At 51.8% G+C, this 20,508-nt stretch overlaps 6 protein-coding genes across 6 annotated transcripts; 4 read left to right on the top strand and 2 right to left on the bottom strand.

Annotated features, from left to right (window-relative positions):
- Positions 1–300: 300 nt before the first annotated feature.
- Positions 301–4,459, top strand: BO79DRAFT_237943 (GMC family oxidoreductase; the record flags this gene model as incomplete). Its single annotated transcript, XM_025684759.1, has 8 exons — positions 301–697; positions 787–823; positions 892–962; positions 1,017–1,399; positions 1,459–1,646; positions 2,607–2,912; positions 3,019–4,195; positions 4,264–4,459. The coding sequence occupies exons 1-8, from the start codon at positions 512–514 to the stop codon at positions 4,457–4,459; spliced, it is 2,544 nt and encodes an 847-aa protein (XP_025539144.1). The 5' UTR covers positions 301–511.
- Positions 4,460–5,031: 572 nt separating this feature from the next.
- BO79DRAFT_209262 (endonuclease/exonuclease/phosphatase family protein) lies at positions 5,032–6,157 on the top strand. Its single transcript, XM_025682575.1, has one exon. The coding sequence runs from the start codon at positions 5,115–5,117 to the stop codon at positions 6,009–6,011; it is 897 nt and encodes a 298-aa protein (XP_025539143.1). The 5' UTR covers positions 5,032–5,114; the 3' UTR covers positions 6,012–6,157.
- An 883-nt stretch (positions 6,158–7,040) lies between these two features.
- Positions 7,041–10,588, top strand: BO79DRAFT_237941 (SWI/SNF chromatin-remodeling complex subunit SNF5). The gene is made up of 4 exons (XM_025684758.1): positions 7,041–7,224; positions 7,291–7,391; positions 7,553–9,736; positions 9,848–10,588. Exons 1-4 carry the CDS (start codon positions 7,194–7,196, stop codon positions 10,181–10,183), a joined length of 2,652 nt encoding a protein of 883 aa, XP_025539142.1. The 5' UTR covers positions 7,041–7,193; the 3' UTR covers positions 10,184–10,588.
- BO79DRAFT_18731 (uncharacterized protein) lies at positions 10,226–10,794 on the top strand. Its single transcript, XM_025680534.1, has one exon. The coding sequence runs from the start codon at positions 10,354–10,356 to the stop codon at positions 10,636–10,638; it is 285 nt and encodes a 94-aa protein (XP_025539141.1). The 5' UTR covers positions 10,226–10,353; the 3' UTR covers positions 10,639–10,794.
- A 352-nt stretch (positions 10,795–11,146) lies between these two features.
- BO79DRAFT_195547 (sister chromatid cohesion factor PDS5) lies at positions 11,147–16,351 on the bottom strand. The gene is made up of 3 exons (XM_025681143.1): positions 15,830–16,351; positions 14,044–15,717; positions 11,147–13,986 (listed from the first exon to the last, which is right to left on the bottom strand). The coding sequence occupies exons 1-3, from the start codon at positions 16,184–16,186 to the stop codon at positions 11,530–11,532; spliced, it is 4,488 nt and encodes a 1,495-aa protein (XP_025539140.1). The 5' UTR covers positions 16,187–16,351; the 3' UTR covers positions 11,147–11,529.
- Positions 16,352–17,202: 851 nt separating this feature from the next.
- On the bottom strand, positions 17,203–18,926 carry BO79DRAFT_195545 (MFS transporter; the record flags this gene model as incomplete). The annotated part of the gene is made up of 2 exons (XM_025681142.1): positions 17,203–18,110; positions 18,179–18,926. The coding sequence occupies 2 exons, from the start codon at positions 18,924–18,926 to the stop codon at positions 17,203–17,205; spliced, it is 1,656 nt and encodes a 551-aa protein (XP_025539139.1).
- Positions 18,927–20,508: the final 1,582 nt, after the last annotated feature.

Genomic DNA, 20,508 nt, shown 5'->3' with positions numbered 1-20,508 from the left:
AAAATCAATAATAAGCACATATTATAGGATAATAGAAACCCTGCAAGGCAATGGGCACACCCAGCCATCTGTGCAGCAATAATACTAAGTAAGAGAAGGTGGAGTGTCCAAGTCTGTCACTGCCTCATGGCCCGCTAACGTGCATCCACCATCCACGCTTCATGGCTACTTTTATTGATCAATGGCTTCCTTCCAGCCTACCCGAAGTTTGCAGGATTTGGCCCCCCCGCCCATGTGTGACCACCACATGGATGTCCTGCAGATTTTCGGGGCTTACCTTCTCTCTGACGGGCCCCTTATACCGCCCCAGCGTTGAGTTTGCTTGAAAAGTTTGGGGGCGAAGGCCTAATCAACAATGCGTTCTGACAGGATGCGAAGTTACGGTCTTATATACGCCCCTCTCCTCGTCAGACGAGCGCAATGTCCTTGAGAGGCATCGTTGTATCGGCCTCCCGATGTGTCACCCTTCCCTTTACACGGGTGCGTTTTATCAGTGCCCGCAGCCGGCATCATGGGCTCGATTACAGAGGCAATAGGAAAGCGCACAGCAGAGTTGTCTCATGATGGAAGGGATGTAGCTATCACCTTGGCTGTGTGTCTTTTCCTTGCAACGCTCACCACAGGTCTCCGCTTCTGGTTGTCCAGAAGACGAAGGCCGTTATTCTCCATGCCAGAATCCATGATGCTCGCGTCTCTGGTAAGTCTTCTTGACAAATTCCTCGCCAATAATCCAAAAAGGATTTTATCTTGGTCCTTCTAGCTCAATATCTGACGGGATCGTTGCAGCTCTTATTCTATTCTTACGCCGTGGCGACCTTCTTGAGTATGTTTTCGCGACTACCCTAGAATAGGATTTGTTAAATTCTAACGGATGTCGCATTTGCCTACTAGTTCTGACAATCGGGCACGGTGGCTACCCAACGTCTCAGACACAGAGCTGGCGGCTTACTTTCACACTCAAGGTATGTATGCGCCCAATAGGCTGCCAACGCTTCGATACTAATGACTGTATACAGTGTGTCTACTATCTTCGGTTGGCTTACGCCACAGGACTGGGCTTGGTGAAATGCAGTATCTTGATGGCCCTCTTCAGATCCCTTGCTGCTTCATCCAAGGCCGCTCGACATGCGATCTTGGTCATCATGGCGGTCTGCATTTCCTGGAGCCTTGGGGCTACCCTCATAAGCCTCTTGAACTGTCGCCCATTGAGCTACAACTGGAACCTGCAACATTCGGAAGGCCACTGCATCAATCGAAATGCTGCCTTTATGGCAGTGAGCATCATTGACGTTGTGACAAATGCCGCAATTTTGATTTTGCCGCTGCCTAGAATTATAAGAACAAAGATTACCCGACCGGAGAAACTAGTAATGATCAGTCTTCTGATTTTGGGGTTATTGTAAGTAACTCGACACTGCCTCTTTCAAGCAGGCCGGGTACTAACCTGCTTCCAAACAGTGTTGTTGCCATTACTGCGGTCCGCACAGTAACCATCGCCAGAACGGACTTTACTGCCATTAACGACCATGGCAAGATGATCAGCATTTGGACAACGGTGGAGTGGACGGTGGCGCTTATGATAGCCAATTCTCCTGTGCTATGGCCTTTGCTCGACTGGCTCGCTCCGTTCCATTCTATGGAGAACGGTCCATACGAACGATCAGCATACAACCCTTCATGTCACTTGCTAAAGCGTCTGCGACCAGCGACTTTGCATGAATGCACTCAAACATTAACATCGAAGACGGCAGTCACGGAGACAGGCTCAGTCCACTCATCTCGATCTATCATTCGAGGGTTCGGGGCCAATTGGACAGAGGCAATCGGGCAGGCACAACAGCCAGATCCTTTTCTATCGTTAGAGCCGGGCGCAGTGCGAGTGCAGACTGAATGGTCAGTTGAACGGTCATCAGTGGGCAGACTGGATCGATTAAGACCAGGCAGAAAATGATAGCGAAAATGACAATAAAAATTGTAGCATCCCCACCCACTTCCAGATAAACTTTCTAGTCGCAACTCCCATACGACATTCTGTCCTTCGTTACTGCCAAATGTGTTTCCGCTTGGGCTGAAACAAGAGTGACATTCCTTTCATCACACGCGTTCCGTCCCTCAACCAATCATTCACCAACAGGCTAAAATCTGACTTACATGCAAGTTCCCGTGGTGGGATTGGGGGTCTTTTTTTCTTCTTTTCGCAGCCTTGTCATGCACTACCTCGTGTTCTGCCATCCTTCGGCGCATCTTGTACCTACAATGTACAGGGTGTATACGGGCTAAATTTGGCCGGGGTGCGCTCGGGCAGGCTCATCTTCTCACCGGTCAGACCATTAAATCGGGTCAAGATGGAGCTGGCGGCCTTAATTGACGTCACCAAATGCCTATGGAGATCCCTAAGGTATATGCTGGATCTAGTTTCCATTCCAGCAACAGCTATTCTGCTTGGTGTATTTGAACAGAAAATGCTGACTAGGCTGACGAGCGGGGTTAGTGCCCCTTTGATCGCTGTAGAAGTTCTGTGATCGACTTCTATACTCCCTCGGAACCCCAGGTATAATATCCCTTTTTTATACCCCACCGTGCTAACGCCCCCTAATCTAAACCAGCCCCTGTGGATACCAATATGACTACAAGTGAGCAATTTGACTACGTTATTGTCGGTGGTGGTACAGCTGGCTGTGTCCTAGCCTCACGGCTGAAGCAATACAACTCCTCTTTGTCGATCTTGCTTATCGAAGCTGGCCCTGATGCCAGCAACCACCCCCTCGTACCAGACGGAAGTAAAGCCACTCAGTTACTTAAGTCAGAGCTTGATTGGACATACGAGACGGTGCCGCAGAAACATCTTTCTGATCGTGTACTCTCAAATCACGCGGGGAAGGCTCTGGGTGGTAGTACCACAATCAACAGTGGTGAGCTTTAGCAATCATAGATCGGAATCCTAGAATTTAAGGTGGCGACGGTGGTTTTATTTTGTTATACAGTCCAGAGCTGATGACTTTTATGTGGTGCAATTAGGCGGATGGATGCGAGGTGCAAAAGAAGACTATGACCTCTGGGCCAGCTTAGTCGGTGACTCTCGATGGAGCTACCAAGGTCTCCTGCCTTATTTCCGGAAGCTTGAGCATCACTTCGATCCTTCGGCCGACCCCGAAGTTCATGGCTTTAATGGCCCTATCAAAACTGAGTCCGTTTCGTCTACAGGCCGCAGGTACCCTCTTCGTCAACTGGTGCAAGAGGCCTGGAATTCCGTCGGTGTAACATATAACCCCGACATCAACTCTGGCAGTCCTTATGGGCTGGCTGAAGTTGTTGAGAATCGCGAAAACGGGATGCGACAAATGTCGAGCTCCATTTATCTGCTAAATGTGGAAATCATGACTGAAACTCTGGTCAAGCGAGTGCTAGTGGAGGAACGTGGGAGTCAAAAGGTTGCAATAGGTGTAGTATTGGAGGATAAGGACGAAAGCCAGATCATGGCACGTCAAGAGGTTATCATTGCTGCGGGTGCATATCGTACCCCTCAGCTCATGATGCTGTCGGGTATCGGTTCAGCGGAAGAATTACAAGCACATGGGATCAATGTTGTCCTTGATCTTCCGGATGTGGGCCGTCACTTTGCAGACCATGTAGCAGTCTCGCAATGGTGGCAGTTGAAGCACCCAGAGGATGGGCTAGCAATTGGATCACCCGCCTTCACTGACCCAGCCTTCTTCCGAGGAAATCCCATTGACTTTGTGGCCTTAGATTCAGTGCCTCTCGATGGTCTTCGGCAAGCACTGGCCAAGGACGACCCCAATTGCAACCCAGATGGGCATCCGCTTATTACCTCCCAGCGCGTGCATGTGGAAACCTTTACCGTCTATGTGGCGCACAACGCTCAGGACCCTAGCATCGCAGTAGACGGTACACATATTACGACAGGCGTGTCCTGTATGCTTCCAACTTCTCGGGGCAGCATCAAGTTAGCAGATCGAGACGTCCGAAGCGTACCTCGCATTGATCCTAATTACTGTGCTACCGAGGCTGATCGATATGTCCTGCGTGAGGGACTTCGGAAATTGCGAGAAGCCTTATGTGATACTCCAGCGGGACAGGAAATGATTGTTTCAGAAACAGTCGAAGAGAAATATCAGCCCTTAGGTCCTGATACGGGTGATGAAGCTATCGATGATCTCATCCGTCGCCGAGCTGCGTAAGCCCATATTTGCTCTGACACACTACATAACATTATGTGGAAGAGAACATTGCTAATGAGCATAGGACGCTGTACCATCCTACGGGCGGTGCTTGCATGGGAAAAGTGGTTGATGGCGATCTGCGCGTCAAAGGGATCGATGGGTTGCGAGTTGTCGATGCGAGCGTAATTCCGACTCCATTGAGCACACATATACAAGCGTGTGTGTATGCGTTGGCTGAGCAAGCTGCGGATATTATCTCGGGTGTTTGTAGTGTCTAGTAATAACTGTTTTTTAGAGATAGCAGACGCGTGCTATTACAGTACTAGCCAGAGTCATGTTCTATTGTAATGATATACTATCAACCTCGAGTCCTTACTAGCAGCAATATATAGATCAATAAAGATTCGTAACTCTTCACAACGGTGTAAAACTTTCAGAAACGTTAAAATACTACTTCTCTACGTGACTACTGATTACAAATAGTGCGAAAGAAACTTAATATAGATTGAGTCATTCTCAGTGTCTGGTGTGTCGGCCTCTCCCGCTCAAGAGAAGTAATGGCGGAGGTGGCCTTGTAGCAGACGACATGTCCTTCAATTATGAATAGGAAGCCGCAGCGAAGAATGCCCCGATAGACGGAATCCTCCTCAAGCTAATTTTTGTTTAAATGACAGACACACAACAGTAACTCATATAATTAGCCTTGTGTTCCCTAAGTAGTCGTACCTACTGGTTTCAACTGATGTTACATGAGAGTCCCATGCAGGTCTGGTCCAATCACAAGATCAATCATCGGAGGCGACCTCACCCCCTCACCTTTTTCAGTATTTAACCCAACTTCGTTTCAATTCTTCTATTATGTTCATCGCTAGTGAGTAATTCATTTCCTGATTATTAGTCTTGTCTACTGTAATTCTTGCCCTTCAAACCACCATGAGGGTCGCGACAGAGCTCCCCCTTCGCATCCTTACACACAACATCCGATATGCTACCTCCTCACCTTTCAAAGGCGAGCGCCCCTGGGCAGACAGAGTACAGCTTCTCTTGAACGAGCTGCAGTACAACACACGCCATGCGGAAGGCTTTATCTGTCTACAGGAAGTCCTACACAACCAGTTGGTTGACATTCTCACTGGACTCAATGCTTCCAAGCAGAACAATGCGTGGGACTATATCGGCGTGGGACGAGATGACGGCTGCAAAGCAGGCGAATATTCGCCTATCCTCTTCCAACCTTCCATCTGGCAACTACGACACTGCGAGACTGTCTGGTTATCTGAGACGCCCGACACTCCGTCCAAGAGCTGGGATGCTGCCTCGATCCGCATCGTGACCATCGGTGTCTTTACCCACCGTGCCAGTCGCAAGACGATCTTGGCGATGAATACCCACCTGGACGATCAAGGGTCTCGGTCCCGACTAGAAGCAGCCCATATTATTCTGCACAAGTTGCAGGAGTATCGGACTGGGAAAGCCTTTGGCCCCATGATCTCGGGGATGTTCCTGACAGGGGACTTCAATAGTCAGGAAGACCAAGAGGCGTATACCGTCTTGACGGCGCCGGAGTCACCTTTGGCAGACGCAGCGAAGTTGGTGAATCCTTGGGAGCATTACGGAAACCACAAAACCTGGACGGGGTTTGGACATGAAGGACAGGATCCGACGCGCATTGACTACGTACTGCTCGAGTCAACGACAGACAAGGTTCTTAGCCATGGTCGTCAGCCATGGGCAGTGGAGGGCTATGCAGTATTAGCGAACCGATTCGACGATGGGGTCTTTAACTCGGACCATCGGGCGGTGGTCATCGATGTGATGTTATACGACTAGTCACTAGTGCGAAGGCCCCATCAGCTGGCTTTCTTGTTCCCCAGAATTCCCGAATGCTTTTCATACTTCAGTAGGGATAGAAAGACGCGAATACTTAAGAAGATGGACTTTATTTTCGCGGAAGATCAGCCAGAAGTGGGAAGGAAAGAATTGATACGCATCCGTACCGATCCGAAGACCCGGTCAATCCACCATCAAAACGGCTCGGTGACGCCAAGGGCCGGCAATGACGCCCTAGCGTCCCTCATTTTACCTACTCGGGAATGGTGTGGCGTCACCTGACGTCCCGATGCGGGATAGCGAGCGGACACGCGCTGCTTACCATACGAGACAGCGGACGGTATTACCGCAGGCATACAGTATCCAGCGTAAGGAAGGTTACGATCAGACCAGAAGGCAAAGCAGCAGGAGAATGGATCTGGAATGGCTTCATGAGAGTCCCTAAAGACCCTACGAACCGGTTGCTGATCGCAGGAGACTCTGCTGGTGCTGCTGGCACCAGCCTAGCTGCTCCCTTCCCCTAGCCATTCTGCCCTCACACACGGAACCCGAGCAGACCAGACTTGTAACGGGCCGGGCAGCGCAGAAGAGCGACCTGGTTACTACCTACTTTACTCTCAGTCGACCTTTTCTCGCGCCCGTTTCCCCTTCTTCCTCCTCTTCTCTCCTCTTTTTTCCCTCCCGCCGCAAAGGAAAAACCCGCCAAAAAAGCCACTACTAAGAAGTCGGGGGCAAAACCACCCAAACCACCCCACGTTCTTGTGCGATCCAACGATTGGATCGCGTCTAGCATCTTATCTGGAGATCGAATCAGGGGAGCTCGGGACCAGAAATTAAAAAGAATCGGGAGCTGGAGCTGGAAGAGTGATCGAATACCGGCCAGATCCCTCCCGGGAGCAAACGTCAGCTGATTAGCCCGGTTCTCGTCCGTTTCCTCACTTGTGAAAGGCAAAAAGAAAGACCCAGACCGGCACGCAGACCCATCCACATCTGCCTGAGTCTTGCCCTGGTACCAGCCATCCCGAGTCGCTCTGCTCGGATTACGGATATTATTGTCCCCTTCCTTCTTGGTTAGTATCATTCTTTTTTGTTGTTGTTCTAATCGTGTTTCCTTTATTCTTGCTCGGTCGCGTCCCCAATTCGTCCTGCATTCCCTTCCTTCCCTTCTGCCGGTTGGTTGGTATGTCTTCTTTGCTTCCTCCCTCCCCAGCTCGTCAGTCATCCATTGCCTTCTTCGCTGTTGATACTCCGCGCGGCCGTGCGGCTCTTGCTGTCGGAGCGATCTCTAGTCAGGACTTGGTTGATGCGACTCACCTGGGAGTAGCTTTGCGACATGCTCGTCCGTTGCGCACATCCGACGACGTATCGCGCCTCCGCCCGGTGCGCCGTCGCGTCGCCACCACCATTGACTTTTCTACATATGGGACTCTCTCATACAGCTAGCTGACTTGGATGCGTCCGATCCTGCAGTCCTTCTTCAAGGATGCTGCCGTGACTGAGTGTCGTCTATTTTCAGTTATCCATCCTCGCCGCTCAATTAGTGCCTCCTCATCTCTCCACCTATCCGTGCAAGTGACGTCTGTTTTGCCTCGCCCGACACGCCAAGGACGACCGCGGAACACTTCAATCTTCCTATCCCCAGCATGCCCTCGCCTGACCTCTCTCAGCCTGGACAGTTCTCAATTGACGCCCCGACAGACGACGGACAGATTGGTTCAGGGATGTCTAACATAAGCGGGGATTATGGCGCCCTCGCGTCCGAGACTTCTTCCGGACAAGGTTCGGGCGGATCTGATGCGATTACAGAGGGAAAGCAGAACGCAAAGGCTGTTCTCGCCGCATCAGGGGTGTCTCTAGGCTCTACCGAATCCGCCCATGACGCGTCGAATGGCAATCCATCACCTTCGTCTCAGGCAAACAGTGCCAATGGATCCGCGTCGAGTAAGAAACGATCCCGGGATGGCTCTGTTATCAACACCTCCCAATCGACAGAAGGCCTCCCCGTACGTGTACGTGAGACTCCCGCCGACAAGATTCTTCTTGAAGACTATGTCAACCGGGAGTTCCACCACTCCGCCTTGACAGCATGGCAAAATCCCAGCCAGGAGCTTCTACATCAGAAACGCGCTGAGCGCGATTACTTCCTGGCCGTACGGCGCGAGAACCACATGAACCCAGCAGCTCTCTATGGTGTTGGCTACGAAGGCTTCGGCAATCAGCGTACGGACCTGCGGAATCAACATCCCCAGCTATTATATCCTGCGAATCGACGTCGTCCCGGGAACCGGCGGACGAGGGAACTCCGGATCTCCCGCAAGGATCTGAAGACGCAGAATGAACAAATCGAAGATTTAGTGCCAATCCGCTTGGATATCGACTGGGAAAAGATCAAGATCCGTGATACATTCACGTGGAATCTTCATGATCGTGTGATTTCTCCCGACTTGTTCGCAGAGAAGCTCGTGGAGGATCTGCAGATCCCTATCGAGTCGTGTGCGCCGCTGATACGGATGATCTCTTCAAGTATCCAGGAGCAGCTTTGCGATTATTATCCTCAGATCTTCATGGAAGAAGAGCCACTGGATCCTCACCTCCCCTACAGCGCCTACAAGAATGATGAGATGCGCATTCTAGTGAAATTGAACATCACGATTGGCCAACATACACTGATTGACCAGTTTGAGTGGGACATCAATGATCCTCACAACTCCCCCGAGGAGTTTGCGGAGCGTATGACCGACGACCTGTCTCTCTCCGGCGAGTTCACCACCGCGATCGCACACTCAATCCGCGAACAATCACAACTTTTCACCAAATCCCTCTACATCCTCTCCCACCCCTTCGATGGCCGTCCGATCGACGATCCTGACCTGAAGACCGCATTCCTTCCTACCCCTCTGACCTCTTCCTTCCGACCTTTCCAGGCAGCAAAGGAATTCACTCCCTACCTATACGAACTGAACGAAACGGAGCTCGAGCGGACTGAGGTGTCGATATCGCGAGATCAACGCCGACAGAAGCGGTCTGTCAACCGGCGTGGTGGACCCGCACTGCCCGACCTCAAGGATCGTCAACGCACTATCCGGACCATGCTCGTCTCGACAGTCATACCCAACTGCGCAGCGTCCCTGGAGGATAGCAACGTGTACAAGCGGTCGGGCTCGAGCCGTTCTAGGCGCGCTGCCGTCGGCTTGCGGGATACCGGAGAGGAGTCCGAGGAGTCCGACAGTGACGAATCGTCAATCACCGGCTCTCCTGCTATCGGGCCTCACCTAGCTCAAGGAACGGCACGTACACGAGGCATGAGAGGAGCTGCCAGCGCGGCACATGCGGCACTGCGAGCGAGTCTGGGCCAGTCCGCCACGCCCGAGCCACATAACGAGGCGAGAGCCGCAAGTCGCAGGCGCGAGATTCGCGAGGAGAGCGTTGTAGAAGAGCCGGATAAGCTGCTCGTCAAGCTCAAGATCTCCAAGGAGAAATTCCGGCAATTCCTCACGCATGGCCTGCAGTCAATACAAGGACTTGCGACCCCGGCAGCACAACCAGCCTCGCAGCAGAGCACACCCCAAGTTCAGACTCCCACCCCGAACCCCATGGCTCCGCCCGCCGCTCCCCAACCTGAAGTCCGTGTACCCAGCGTTCCTCCTCCCGGGCAACGACCAGTCCCCGCCCAACAGATCGGAGCCGTAGATGCTCCTCATCCCCCTCAGCCAGGAGTCCCCGGGGTGAGTAACTAACGACCTATTACTTCCATCTCGTCACCTCCACACGGGCCGCAATGTCTGGCTACCGAAGAAGTGCCGCAGACAGCCACATACTAACATGATTTTATTTAGCCCCCGCCGCCAAGTTGGCTTGCAGCGGGACTCGCACGCTTAAAACTCTCCTATCCCAACGACTCTTTCGAAGGGGTCATGCGCTACACCGCTGTTGACACGGAAACCATGCTGCCGGTAGCAAACTCCAACAGTCAGCCAGGCCACAAGCTGAAATACCAATACCTCCCTCGCATTCGCTGCCACGACTGTCCGGGTAAGCTGTACACTCCAGGACCCGGCACGACAGTCGACAATTTTGAAGTACATCTCCGGAACCGCCAACACAAAGAGCGGGTGGAAGAACGAGTTGCGAAAACAGCAGCCGTAGCCGCAACCGGGGGCAATGCATCATAGTAATTAATGATTGAATGATGGAGCAGGGGGTGTCTATTTTTCACTCATTAACCCGCATCAATGTACACTTTATACTCTTCTTTCCCTTCCTTTATTTCACTCCTCATTGTTCCCGCCTTTGGCATCATCCTCTTGACTATCTGTCTACTTCAAATCATTGATGTCTGTGTATGTACATGACTGAGCGATTGTTCTTGGTTTCTCATCCATCCATTCTATCCTATCCCATTTTCCATCTTGTTGGATGTCTCTACTATCAGAAATGCCTTGGAAGATGGATACTCACCTTTTTTCTCTTTCTCTGCTACTTCCTTCCTCTACACCCTGTCATTTCACCATACCTACCTACCTACCTCATGGTCGGCGTAAATAACGGGACCTCTTCGTTATTGTTGTGCTTCTTGGGCAGCGATGCAAGAGAATCATCGACTACTTGGCAATTCCATCACCCTTGAATACATATTCGGTGACATATCACATACCGTAGTAAAGTTCTCTAGTAGATCCAGATACCAACTATAGATTTGTAGATTCAGTTCATGTAATAATACAACAACTACTTCGCTGCACACCGCCCACCAGCTGAGCATACAGTCCTTCACTACAGGGACCAACCAGTTTACTAGTAATTGCAGTTTAATAGTAGTGGTAGTTTAGTAGATAGAAAGCCCCGTCACATTCCAAAATCGCCATCGCCTAGTTGATGTGACGTGACTTGCTACTTGATATTTACTTATATACTCTTTATTAGTTTGGTTTATCATCCTGGGGTCAAGTGAGAAGAGTGATGAGAATGGTAGGATTAGTTTTATACAGGTAATTAGGGAAAGAAGGAAAGAGAGGAAGATGAAAATGAAGAAATACGGACAGACAGATAGTCAAGACAGATAGATGGATGGATGTATGGATAGATAGATAGACAACATACATGTGGAGTACATACATACATACATGCACACATATCCTAACTGCCTGCGGGAGGGGTAGAACTGGACAAGAGAAATGAGATAAACTGCGATTTGAAAGAAGATAGATAGATGATGGAGATGGGTATACACAATTCGATTTGACTCAAATTCAGTTCCAGTTCAGGTTGCTTCAATGGTATGAAAAAGGGATGGATTGATTGCTTAACAATGTGGTAGGTTTGGGGGGCAACTTCAAAAGACTCATAAGTAGAAAGGAAGATACAGAGGATCACACGACTCCGACAAGTCAAGTCAATGAAAGGTACAATATAAATCATTTCGAACTGACGCTGCAAATATCACATGTTCACTTCGCGCTGGTTTTTGATACATACATGCTAGCTAAACACTCAGGGGAGAGAGGGTATCCAGATCCTCTTATCCTCTTCGAGAGGATCGCCGGTTTGGTAGAGTCGAGGTTCGTTTGCCATTGCCACTCGGTTTTGAAAGTGCTTGCTCTGTGGGTTTCTGCGGGGATGTAGGCGGCGGGGATGAGAGAGGCGAGTCTTCCCTGTCGCTTAGAATCTCGTCCAGGGCAGCTTCTTTGTCTGGAAGGTCGACGCTGTCGTTGTCCTCCTCGCTGTCGGCACCACCCTCTTCCTCTTCTGCTTCCTCTTGCTCATCGGCTTGCTCTTCCTCCCACTCGTCCATTTCCATATCATCTTCATCGCTGTCCCGGTCTGCGTAACTAACTCTCCGGGATGCACCTCTGCTGCTGCGTCTCCTTGCTGCCGTGCTCGCTTTCTTGGCAGCTCCCTCATCCGAGGACCAACCGTCGTCGTCCTTCTTCTTTTTCTTGGGGGTCCTGGTGGTTCCCGCGGAGCCGGACGACTTGCGCGGCCGAGCGGGCTTCTTCTCCTTGTCTTTCCGCGCCTTCTTCGTAGCACTTGCGTCGCCGCCTGCTTCAGCCGATTCGGGCTTTCTCTTCTTTGCTGAACCGTGGGACCCGCTCTTAGTCCTCATGACGGATCGCACGATGCGATCCAGCAAGTCTTCGCCTTCTTCCGGGAAGAAGTTCTTATCTGCAACCTCTTGCGCCTCACGGTGGCTACCCATCGGGGCGAAGATCGAGCTTGGCACTCCCATCTTGCCGGGGTAAGTCTGCAGGATGTTGGTGCCGCCAGCTGCGCCTCCAAACTTGCGCTGTTGCGAGTAGATGTCCGCAAAGCGACGAATGGTCGCTTGGGCTAGGTCTGATAGCGTGTGGAGACGGGTGCTCATCTCGTCAGTCTTCGTGATACCGTCTCGTGTTTGCTTGACACGCTGTGCGATGTGGAAGATCAGTGACAGGTTATGTTCATTGGCCACAGCCTGCAGATAGAAGAGAATGTAGCGGGAGAAGTCGACTAGTTCGGCTACCCGAGTAGACTCTTCCATTTCAGCTGGAGGATAGTCGGGGTGGTAGGCGAGAAGGGAAAGTAGACGGGAGAACAAGGATTCCATGACCGTCTGTTGATCGCTTCTTTTGCCGTTGGTTTGTTGCGAGAAGAATGAAGCTCGCGACCGCAGCCAGGTAAGTGTGCTGTCCTTCAAGCTGGCGATAGGCTCAAAGGCGAGGAGGAAGGGAACTGTGTACCAACGGTAGCTCAAGTGCGTTTTCTGTACAAGCTTTTTCTTGAGCTGGCTGATAAATCCACTTCTCACCTCGAGGACTGGGTCCTGAGCGACCAAAGCGATCGAGTTGAAATCCCGCGGGGTAAGCAACTGGTCGCAAAGTCCATGGGACGCACAGAGCTTAAGCAGTGACCTGGCTGCCAATAGACGTAGCCGTGACTTTTGCGTTGCGGGCGTGTCCTTCTTCTTAGACAATTCGCCGTCGTTCATGACGAGTTTGTTTAGAGTATCATAGACCGGTCCGGCGTGAGCACGGAAGTCCTCTTCGTCATCCGAGCCATCCTTTGCGCGTAGGCGATTAACAATGATCTTCAGAGCCCACTCCTTGGCTGCTGTTTCATCATCCACTACATCAGACCACGCATACCCAGCATCTGGTTGAGGAGAGCGATTGGTCAAAAGGATCTTGTTGACGGCAATCGAGATGATAGCGTCACTCTCATCATCTGCCTCCCGCGGAGCCAAAAGGTTCAGCTGGGACAAGGTAGCCAATTTGGTGAGGAACCGATCAGAGCCGTAAGCCCAGTCGGACACGCATTTCTGTATCAGATCCTTGGCATACATTTCCTTCTTGTCGGCAACAGCCATGAGAATAGAAACAGCATGCTTAGCCGCTCTAGGTGACGGACTATGCAGTGCGTAGCTCACCAATGACTGGAGAAATTTCCGTTCCTTGGGAAGCTTCGATGGGAGCTTCTTTGCGAAACCAGAGCATGCTTTGAGGATCTCTTCGGTGCCCGCACCATCCTTCGTGGAGGAGCTGGGCGTCTGCGATTCCAGATCTTTGCACATTTCCTGGACCTGCGCTTCCAGTACCTCGGGATTTCGAGAAGAGATCTCCCGCAACATCTCCTGGGCAGGGTTAGCCAAGCCATTCTCATCCGTTCTTGAAAGACTCATGATGGCTGGAATATGGCTTCTGTTGAACACCAATGAGCTGGAGCGATACAAGAGAGGCGTGAGAGTATCAAGCAGGGAGGAATTGTTGGAGCTTTGCAACCTCCTTCCCAGTTCTTTGATGGCTTTGACTACGGTCCGGTAATCACTGACCGCAGCCATTGAGAACCGGATCAGCTGGTAACCACGCCGGTCGTGCACCTTGGCGAATTTCCAGAGATCTGCAGATGTCCGCGACGGGTCAGGGAGAAGTTTGGACAAGGTGTCAATCACTTTGCTCAACTGAGCCTTGATCCGTTCTTGGTCCTTCTCCATCACGCCGCCCTATAACAAAAGGCATCAGCAGTTGAATTTATTTAAAGGGACTGCCTCGGAACTTACATTGTACTCCTCGCAAGCCTGCAGATAGACCGTCATCGCGGTCCTCATAGATATTTGACGGGCTTGCATGGCAAAGAACACCTTTTTCGCCTTCTCATCGAGGCTCTTGAGAAGGGTGAGTATGCGACGGGCCCGAATCTTGTCAACGTCGATATCTCCATCGCCTTCCGAGGCCTGCGAGTCCTTCTGCTTCTGAGACTGGCTCGAGCTACTCCGCGTCAGCTTACTCTTGACGGGAGGATAGTTGAGCGGAAGCAGAATATCGAAGAGCACGCGATCGATCAAGACGTGAATGTCAGGATCATTGGTGAAGAAGGCATCGAAGATCTTGGAGGGTCCATCCTTGAGCAGAGTGACTGCTGGCTCGTTCGCCTGCTCGATTTCACCCACTGCAACGGCCCAGATTCGAGCCAAGGTCTGCGTTGCGTGCTCGCGGACCTGTGGCTTGCGATCCTTGACCCGCTCGGCGAGGATGAAGAGGACGGAATCAGGGGTAGAAAAGCCTCCACTGGCGCCCAACTTGTTAACGACCTGGGTCAGGCCAAAGTTGCTGATGGCATCGACGGCGGCCACCCGCACCTTCTCGTCCGCATCGCGAAGCATCGAGGCGATATGTTTGATGAGCGACTGCTCTTCGCTTTCGCTCAAGCCAGAGCCACCCGCAGATGTCAGCAGAATCCGGCCGACAACGGTGACCCAAGCAGCTCTTACTGAGGCGGATTTGTCCAGCCGGCGACTCAGAAAGCTTTCATAAGTGGAGCTGTGTGTCTGCGAGAAGGGTTTCGGAGAGAAGGGGGTGAGAAGAACACTAGGTTGAGGGATCGTCTGCGCGTACTCCTCTATGGCCACCGGCGGATAAGCGGCAGGATCCATCGGCGGCGGAGGGGGTGGTCCAGCAACCCCGATACCTGCCGTAAGATCACCGATGGTCTGGGTAGCCAGGAGACGCAAGGACAGCGACTCTGCTGACAATTCCGCCTCGAGTTGCGGAACCACGTTCTGCAACACCTCGGGACATGCTCTCCACAGTTCTCGGATGAGGCGGTGCGCCTTGCTCAATTCCTTGATATCTTCTCCCTCCTCGTCGGAATCGTCCAGATTGGGCTTGCGATGGCCGCCCTTCGAGGATCCATTCGCACCCTCCGCAGACGCATCAATGATGACGTTGTTGAAATACTGGCTAATGTGGCTCGTCATCCTCTCCGGGCATGCTTGACAGATGGCCTTGGCCATATTGTACGCAGGAGGGTAGTCTTTCAGAAGAAGCGTTCCCTGTTTCGCATCCACCGGCGCATCGCCTCTCTTCCCTCTTTTGTTCGGCGCCTCCATGGCACGGGGGTCGATGCGCAGAAATTGGGCCACTATGACATCGACCACATCGGCGGCAAGAACAGGCGTCTCGTCGATAACCGTCACGAGCAGGCGCGTCATGTCGAACTCGACATTCTTGGCGACCTCCTCCCCCGTAGACGTTTTAGAGGACCCAGAGACGATGTCGAAGCAGCTCGTAAATAGAGGGATGATCAATGAATCGGGATGGTCCAGATCTGTCATCAGCACGATACTCTTGACCTCCGCAAGAGAGTTCAAGACGTAGATGTGCTGAGCATTGTAGGAGTTGGATGGGTCCCCGAGCGCGGGGACGATGGACGAGACGATGCAGGTAAAAATGTCCTAAATTTCGAGCGAACGTCAGTCGGCACGATCATCGCGCGCAAGCAATAACGAGAGATGGATGAAAAGGCCGAGTGCGACCGTCTTCAGGGGTTGGCAATTGGCCGCGCACCTTCAGTTGATTGCCCGTAAAAGGCGCGTCGGGCGCACAGAGACGCAAGACATCGACGATACAGCACGCCGCCCAGGCTCTCACGCCGCGATCCTTGTGCGCCAGGAGATGAGCTGACGCGAGCTCCTGCGAAACCTTTTTCAGCGAGTCCGTATCGATTTCCTCCTGCTCCAGTCGGCGAAGCTCCTGCGCCAGGGTCTGCAAGCGTTGCAGCAGATCGGCGATGGGAATGGCGGACCGTCCGACGCGCCAGGACAGAGGCTCATTGAACTTCAGACGGCGCAGGCCCGCAGATGTATCTTCCGGGTCCACGGCCTCCGAGGCGACGGAGGGGCCCTGACGAGTGCGCGCGGGCATCGTGGACAAAGCGCGGGGAAGCCGAGGGAGTTGGAACGAGCTTCAATACACCATGCGCGGTATCGGAGGGGGGTAGGAGTGGAAGAGGGGGGCAGTCGACGAAGAGATGGGATAAAAAGACTCGGATGGTAAATGATGTGTGTCGAAAAGGGGGGAGGGAGGAAAGGAAACTGCACGTGGGAGGAGAAATTGGGGGGGGGGGGAGAAGAAGAGAACCGATAGACGGTGGACTTGGAGGAGGAGGGAATGAGTGAGTGACTGGCCGAGCAAAGCAAAGCAGAGCAAAGCAAAGCAAAGCACAGCACAGCAAAGGAAGTCCGACCGGCGAGACCAAAAGAACCACAAGAAAATCAACCGCCTTTCCACCGCCTCCACTTTCGGGACGCGTCGCGCGACTCCTTTGCTTTTGTACTGTTTCAGGAACTTTTCTACTATTATGCCAGTAGTTGTCTACTGACCAGTACGCAGTAGGGGACTTCTGCTCAGAAATGTCTTAAACTCTTAATGTCTTGCATGGATGAAGAAACAAGGTGGATTTGTCTTTCACCTCCCAACCAGTTGGTGATTTGACTTGATTAATCTGCACGCTTCCCAATCGGTCTGGAGGTGAGCATTGACCAATCAAGAGTAGAGACGGCAAGCAACCCGTTGGCACTTTCCGGATTTCACCACCAAAGGAACACATTAATAATAACAATTAAATATATACCAGTCTTTGCAACCATCACTATCATCATCATATTATTTTATATTGTATATGTATATTTATATGGAGTACACCTGCAGATGCAAACCCAATCGCTATCTATATATATCCCCCATGTCACATTACTACCTCAATCAATAAACATTAATCATCCCAAGTTCTATATCCCGCTGGAACAACGCCATGATGCTGATGCTGATGATGCGTGAAGAATGCTGTGTGAGTCACACCCATAAAGAGAAATCCATGAGAGAAGATGCAAGTTTTCAGTTCCTGTTTTCGTCCTCCTTTATTCACTCTTCCACCCCATTTACAACTTCGGACTGAACCGGCTCATAGCCCGAAGCTTCTTGCCGTAGAAGAAGAAGAGGACTGGAATGGGAATCATGGCGACCGTGATGAAACCAAGCAGACTGGAGGCCCAGTCTACTCCCAGCTTGTTATACATTTGCGTGGCAAAGAGGGGGAAGGCACCTCCCAGGCTACTCCGCACCAAGGTGTTGGCGGCGATGGCTGAGTTGGCGAACATCAAGTACACGTCAATGATGTAGTTGAGTCCCTGCATGAAAATCACCAGGATTCCCATGCCAATGGGCACACCAGCCACAACCTGAGCGCCCCAGGAGGTACTGGGATGCGAGGTCCAACCGAACCAGAACAGACCAGCGGGCAGCAGCACCGACGCGATCATCATCGGAATGAGACGCTCCTCCGGCACCACACGGCCGTGTTTGGCCAGCTTCCGAGCAAATCGCGTCTTCGTCTGCCAGATAATCAACGCCGCTCCACAGAGCACTCCCACCAAGATGCCAATGAAGGGCAGCCCTGCAATACCCTCGTTCGTCCACCCGCGCACGGACTCAAACGACACGGGGTAGGCTTCGAAGAACAGATATAGAATGCCGTATACCAATGCCAAATACAGAGTGATCAGAAGCAGAATGGGCTCGAGGAAAAGCATCATCACCGGCCGCAGGAGGTACTTGGTCACGATGTCGTTCATCGTGGGGCGAGCATTGTCCAAGAGGGAGTGCAGAGCCTCGTTCCCAGTCTCCCGACGAAGACGAGCGGCACGTTTCTGAAGGATTCTCGGCGCATACGTTTCGGGGACAATAAGGAAGGCCAGCAGGCCAAAGGACCCCGAAGCAATCAAGGTAATCCAGGCCGTCCAGCGCCAGCCAAGGTACGAGTCAGTGAGGTACCCTCCGACAATAGGACCTGCATAAGACATGTTAGCAAATGACCTCTACAGTATGTTATTCGGGGCGCAATGGGAGCTTGCTTACCAAGAACGGGTCCAATGAAGGTAGCACTGGCAAACGCTGAAATAGCAACCGCACGATCAACGGGATCCCAAAAGTCGGCCATAGCACCACCCACTACTGCCAGGGGCGAGCAGCCAAAGATACCAATTAAGAATCGGCAGACCAAGATGGTCTCCACGTTCTGTGCCACTGCAACGGGAATCTGGAAGATGGCGAAGATGGCGTAGCCAGAGAACAAGGGAATCCTACGTCCATACAGCTCCGACAGAGGAGACCAAAACAACGGTCCAACTGCGAATCCGAAAACCACCAAACTGGTTGCCAAAATCATAACCTCAGTCGAGACACCGAATTCCTTGGCAGTCACAATGGTTGCAGTCGAGAAGACACTACTGGCGAACGTAATCCACGTAGTCATGAATGACAGCGACATGGTGATCAACCACTTGCGCCAACGGGGCATGTTCTGGGGATTTTCGGGGTCATCTGGACCGTCCCATTCCACCAAGTTGGGATCCTTTTCCTTCTCCGCTGCCTTTTCCATTTCTGGTTGAGGTGCGCCGGCCTCGATATCATATCCATCTTGCTCCAACTCCTTGTCGATGACGTCTTCGCGACCTTTTTCTGGGTCGCCGGATGTACTGGCGGATTCCGATTTAAGAGTCGAGTCGGAGGAACGCAGATGCGCTTCGTGTGTTGTGTCGAGATGCGAAGGTGCAAGGTTCGATTCCGGTGCTGCAGCACCGGAAGTATGCTGTATGTCACTCATAATATATGTCTGCGCTCACCCAAATGCGCCAACGAGAGCTGATGATCTTGATGCTATGGGAGGGGTTGCGAAGAATGAGAGACCAGTTGTCAATGTGGAGGAAACCGCCCTGGACGGATACAGATATAGTATACAATACTGTCTCCACGGACCAATCGAAATGTCTAGAGGGACTGGAGAATGGGATACGCAAAACACCTGCCGGGAGACTAGGGCCATGGTGGACATTATAAAGACATCCAAACCTCTTCACTGAGTGGGCCTCCTCAAGCCAAGACATGAAGAAATGATTAATCAAGACCGGTCTTAATCATGGAAAAGCCGACGGGGTTAAGCCAGGCGGGATATCTCCAGCGAGGGACCCCACTCCTAGGACTGGTCCATATTGACCATAACATCCCAAGGTCCCAGGATCAGGTTACCCACCTTCCTACAGATCCCCGACTGACCTCAGATGTGATCCTGTGCTTAGGTTAGGGCAATGCCATCATGCCCGGGCTTGATTATGAGCCGTTATATCCGAAGGATGACCAGGGTCCCCGGTGTTTACAGGATTCTCATTGGGAACATACTGATCTGTAGGCCAGACATAACGCAAGCGTCATGAATAATGCGCTTCCCCGGCTGCACAACAAGCCCCTCAGGCAGCACTAACAAATTGGGGGCCATGGGATGCAAACTCTTCGCTCTATGCGGCCAAGTGGGCACCAGCTCGCGCCTCGGTGGCTCCGAATCTCCGAAATGATTCATGAAAAAGGTTAGATATCAGCACTGGATCCAGTGCCCACTTCCACCCGATGTCTTGGCATGCCTATCTCGACATTTCTCGACACTTCGTCCTCAGGACGTGCGCAGACTGACCGTTGATGAGATCAGTCGGTTTCATGTGTTTGTGCCACACTGTGGTAGATATGTCAGCAATAGCAGCACGTGGTAGTTACAGCAATCGGTCTGCCATATCACGCAATCCACTGTTGGACTTATCTGCGCGTCTGCAACTTGTGCAGTGATTCGTCATCTGCTTAACTTCAGCTTGTCCACGGGCCATACGCTGGGATACGAACCAGGAACGGCGGCACATTTTCTGAGACCGAAAGCCGAAACCATACCTAATACGGCTAGAAATCCAGGTGCTAACCCTCAGCGACTTGAAACCTCATCACCAGAACTAATCTACTTGAAGATAAACAGGCTGACTTTGTGCTTGTGTGGCTTGGATAGTTTTATAGTGGGACCATGGGAAAAAAGATAGGGGTTCCATACTCCATAGATTATAGCTATGGGCTCCATAATTTTTTTTTCTCTTGCCTTTCTCTTTCCCTTCTTTACACGTCTAGACCTTCGACAGATGGAGACCTGACTGGATCCTGCAAGAATAAGAGAGACGAGACAGAAATATGTGACAGCTCTTCAGGTCAAGTCTCAAACACACACCTCCTTCTAACTGCTGCTAGACAGCTAGGTCGTAGACAACTCACGCCGGAGAATAAATACAAGGCAGATTAGTTTGACAAACGAAACAAAAAGTCTATCCTCTAAGAACTTATCCGCCCGCTACATGATAGCCCGTGACGAGAACCGC

The sequence above is a fragment of the Aspergillus costaricaensis genome, assembly GCF_003184835.1.
Source record: "Aspergillus costaricaensis CBS 115574 unplaced genomic scaffold BO79scaffold_17, whole genome shotgun sequence".
NCBI classification, from domain to species: domain Eukaryota; kingdom Fungi; phylum Ascomycota; class Eurotiomycetes; order Eurotiales; family Aspergillaceae; genus Aspergillus; species Aspergillus costaricensis.
This window is presented reverse-complemented; position numbering and strand designations above follow the sequence as displayed.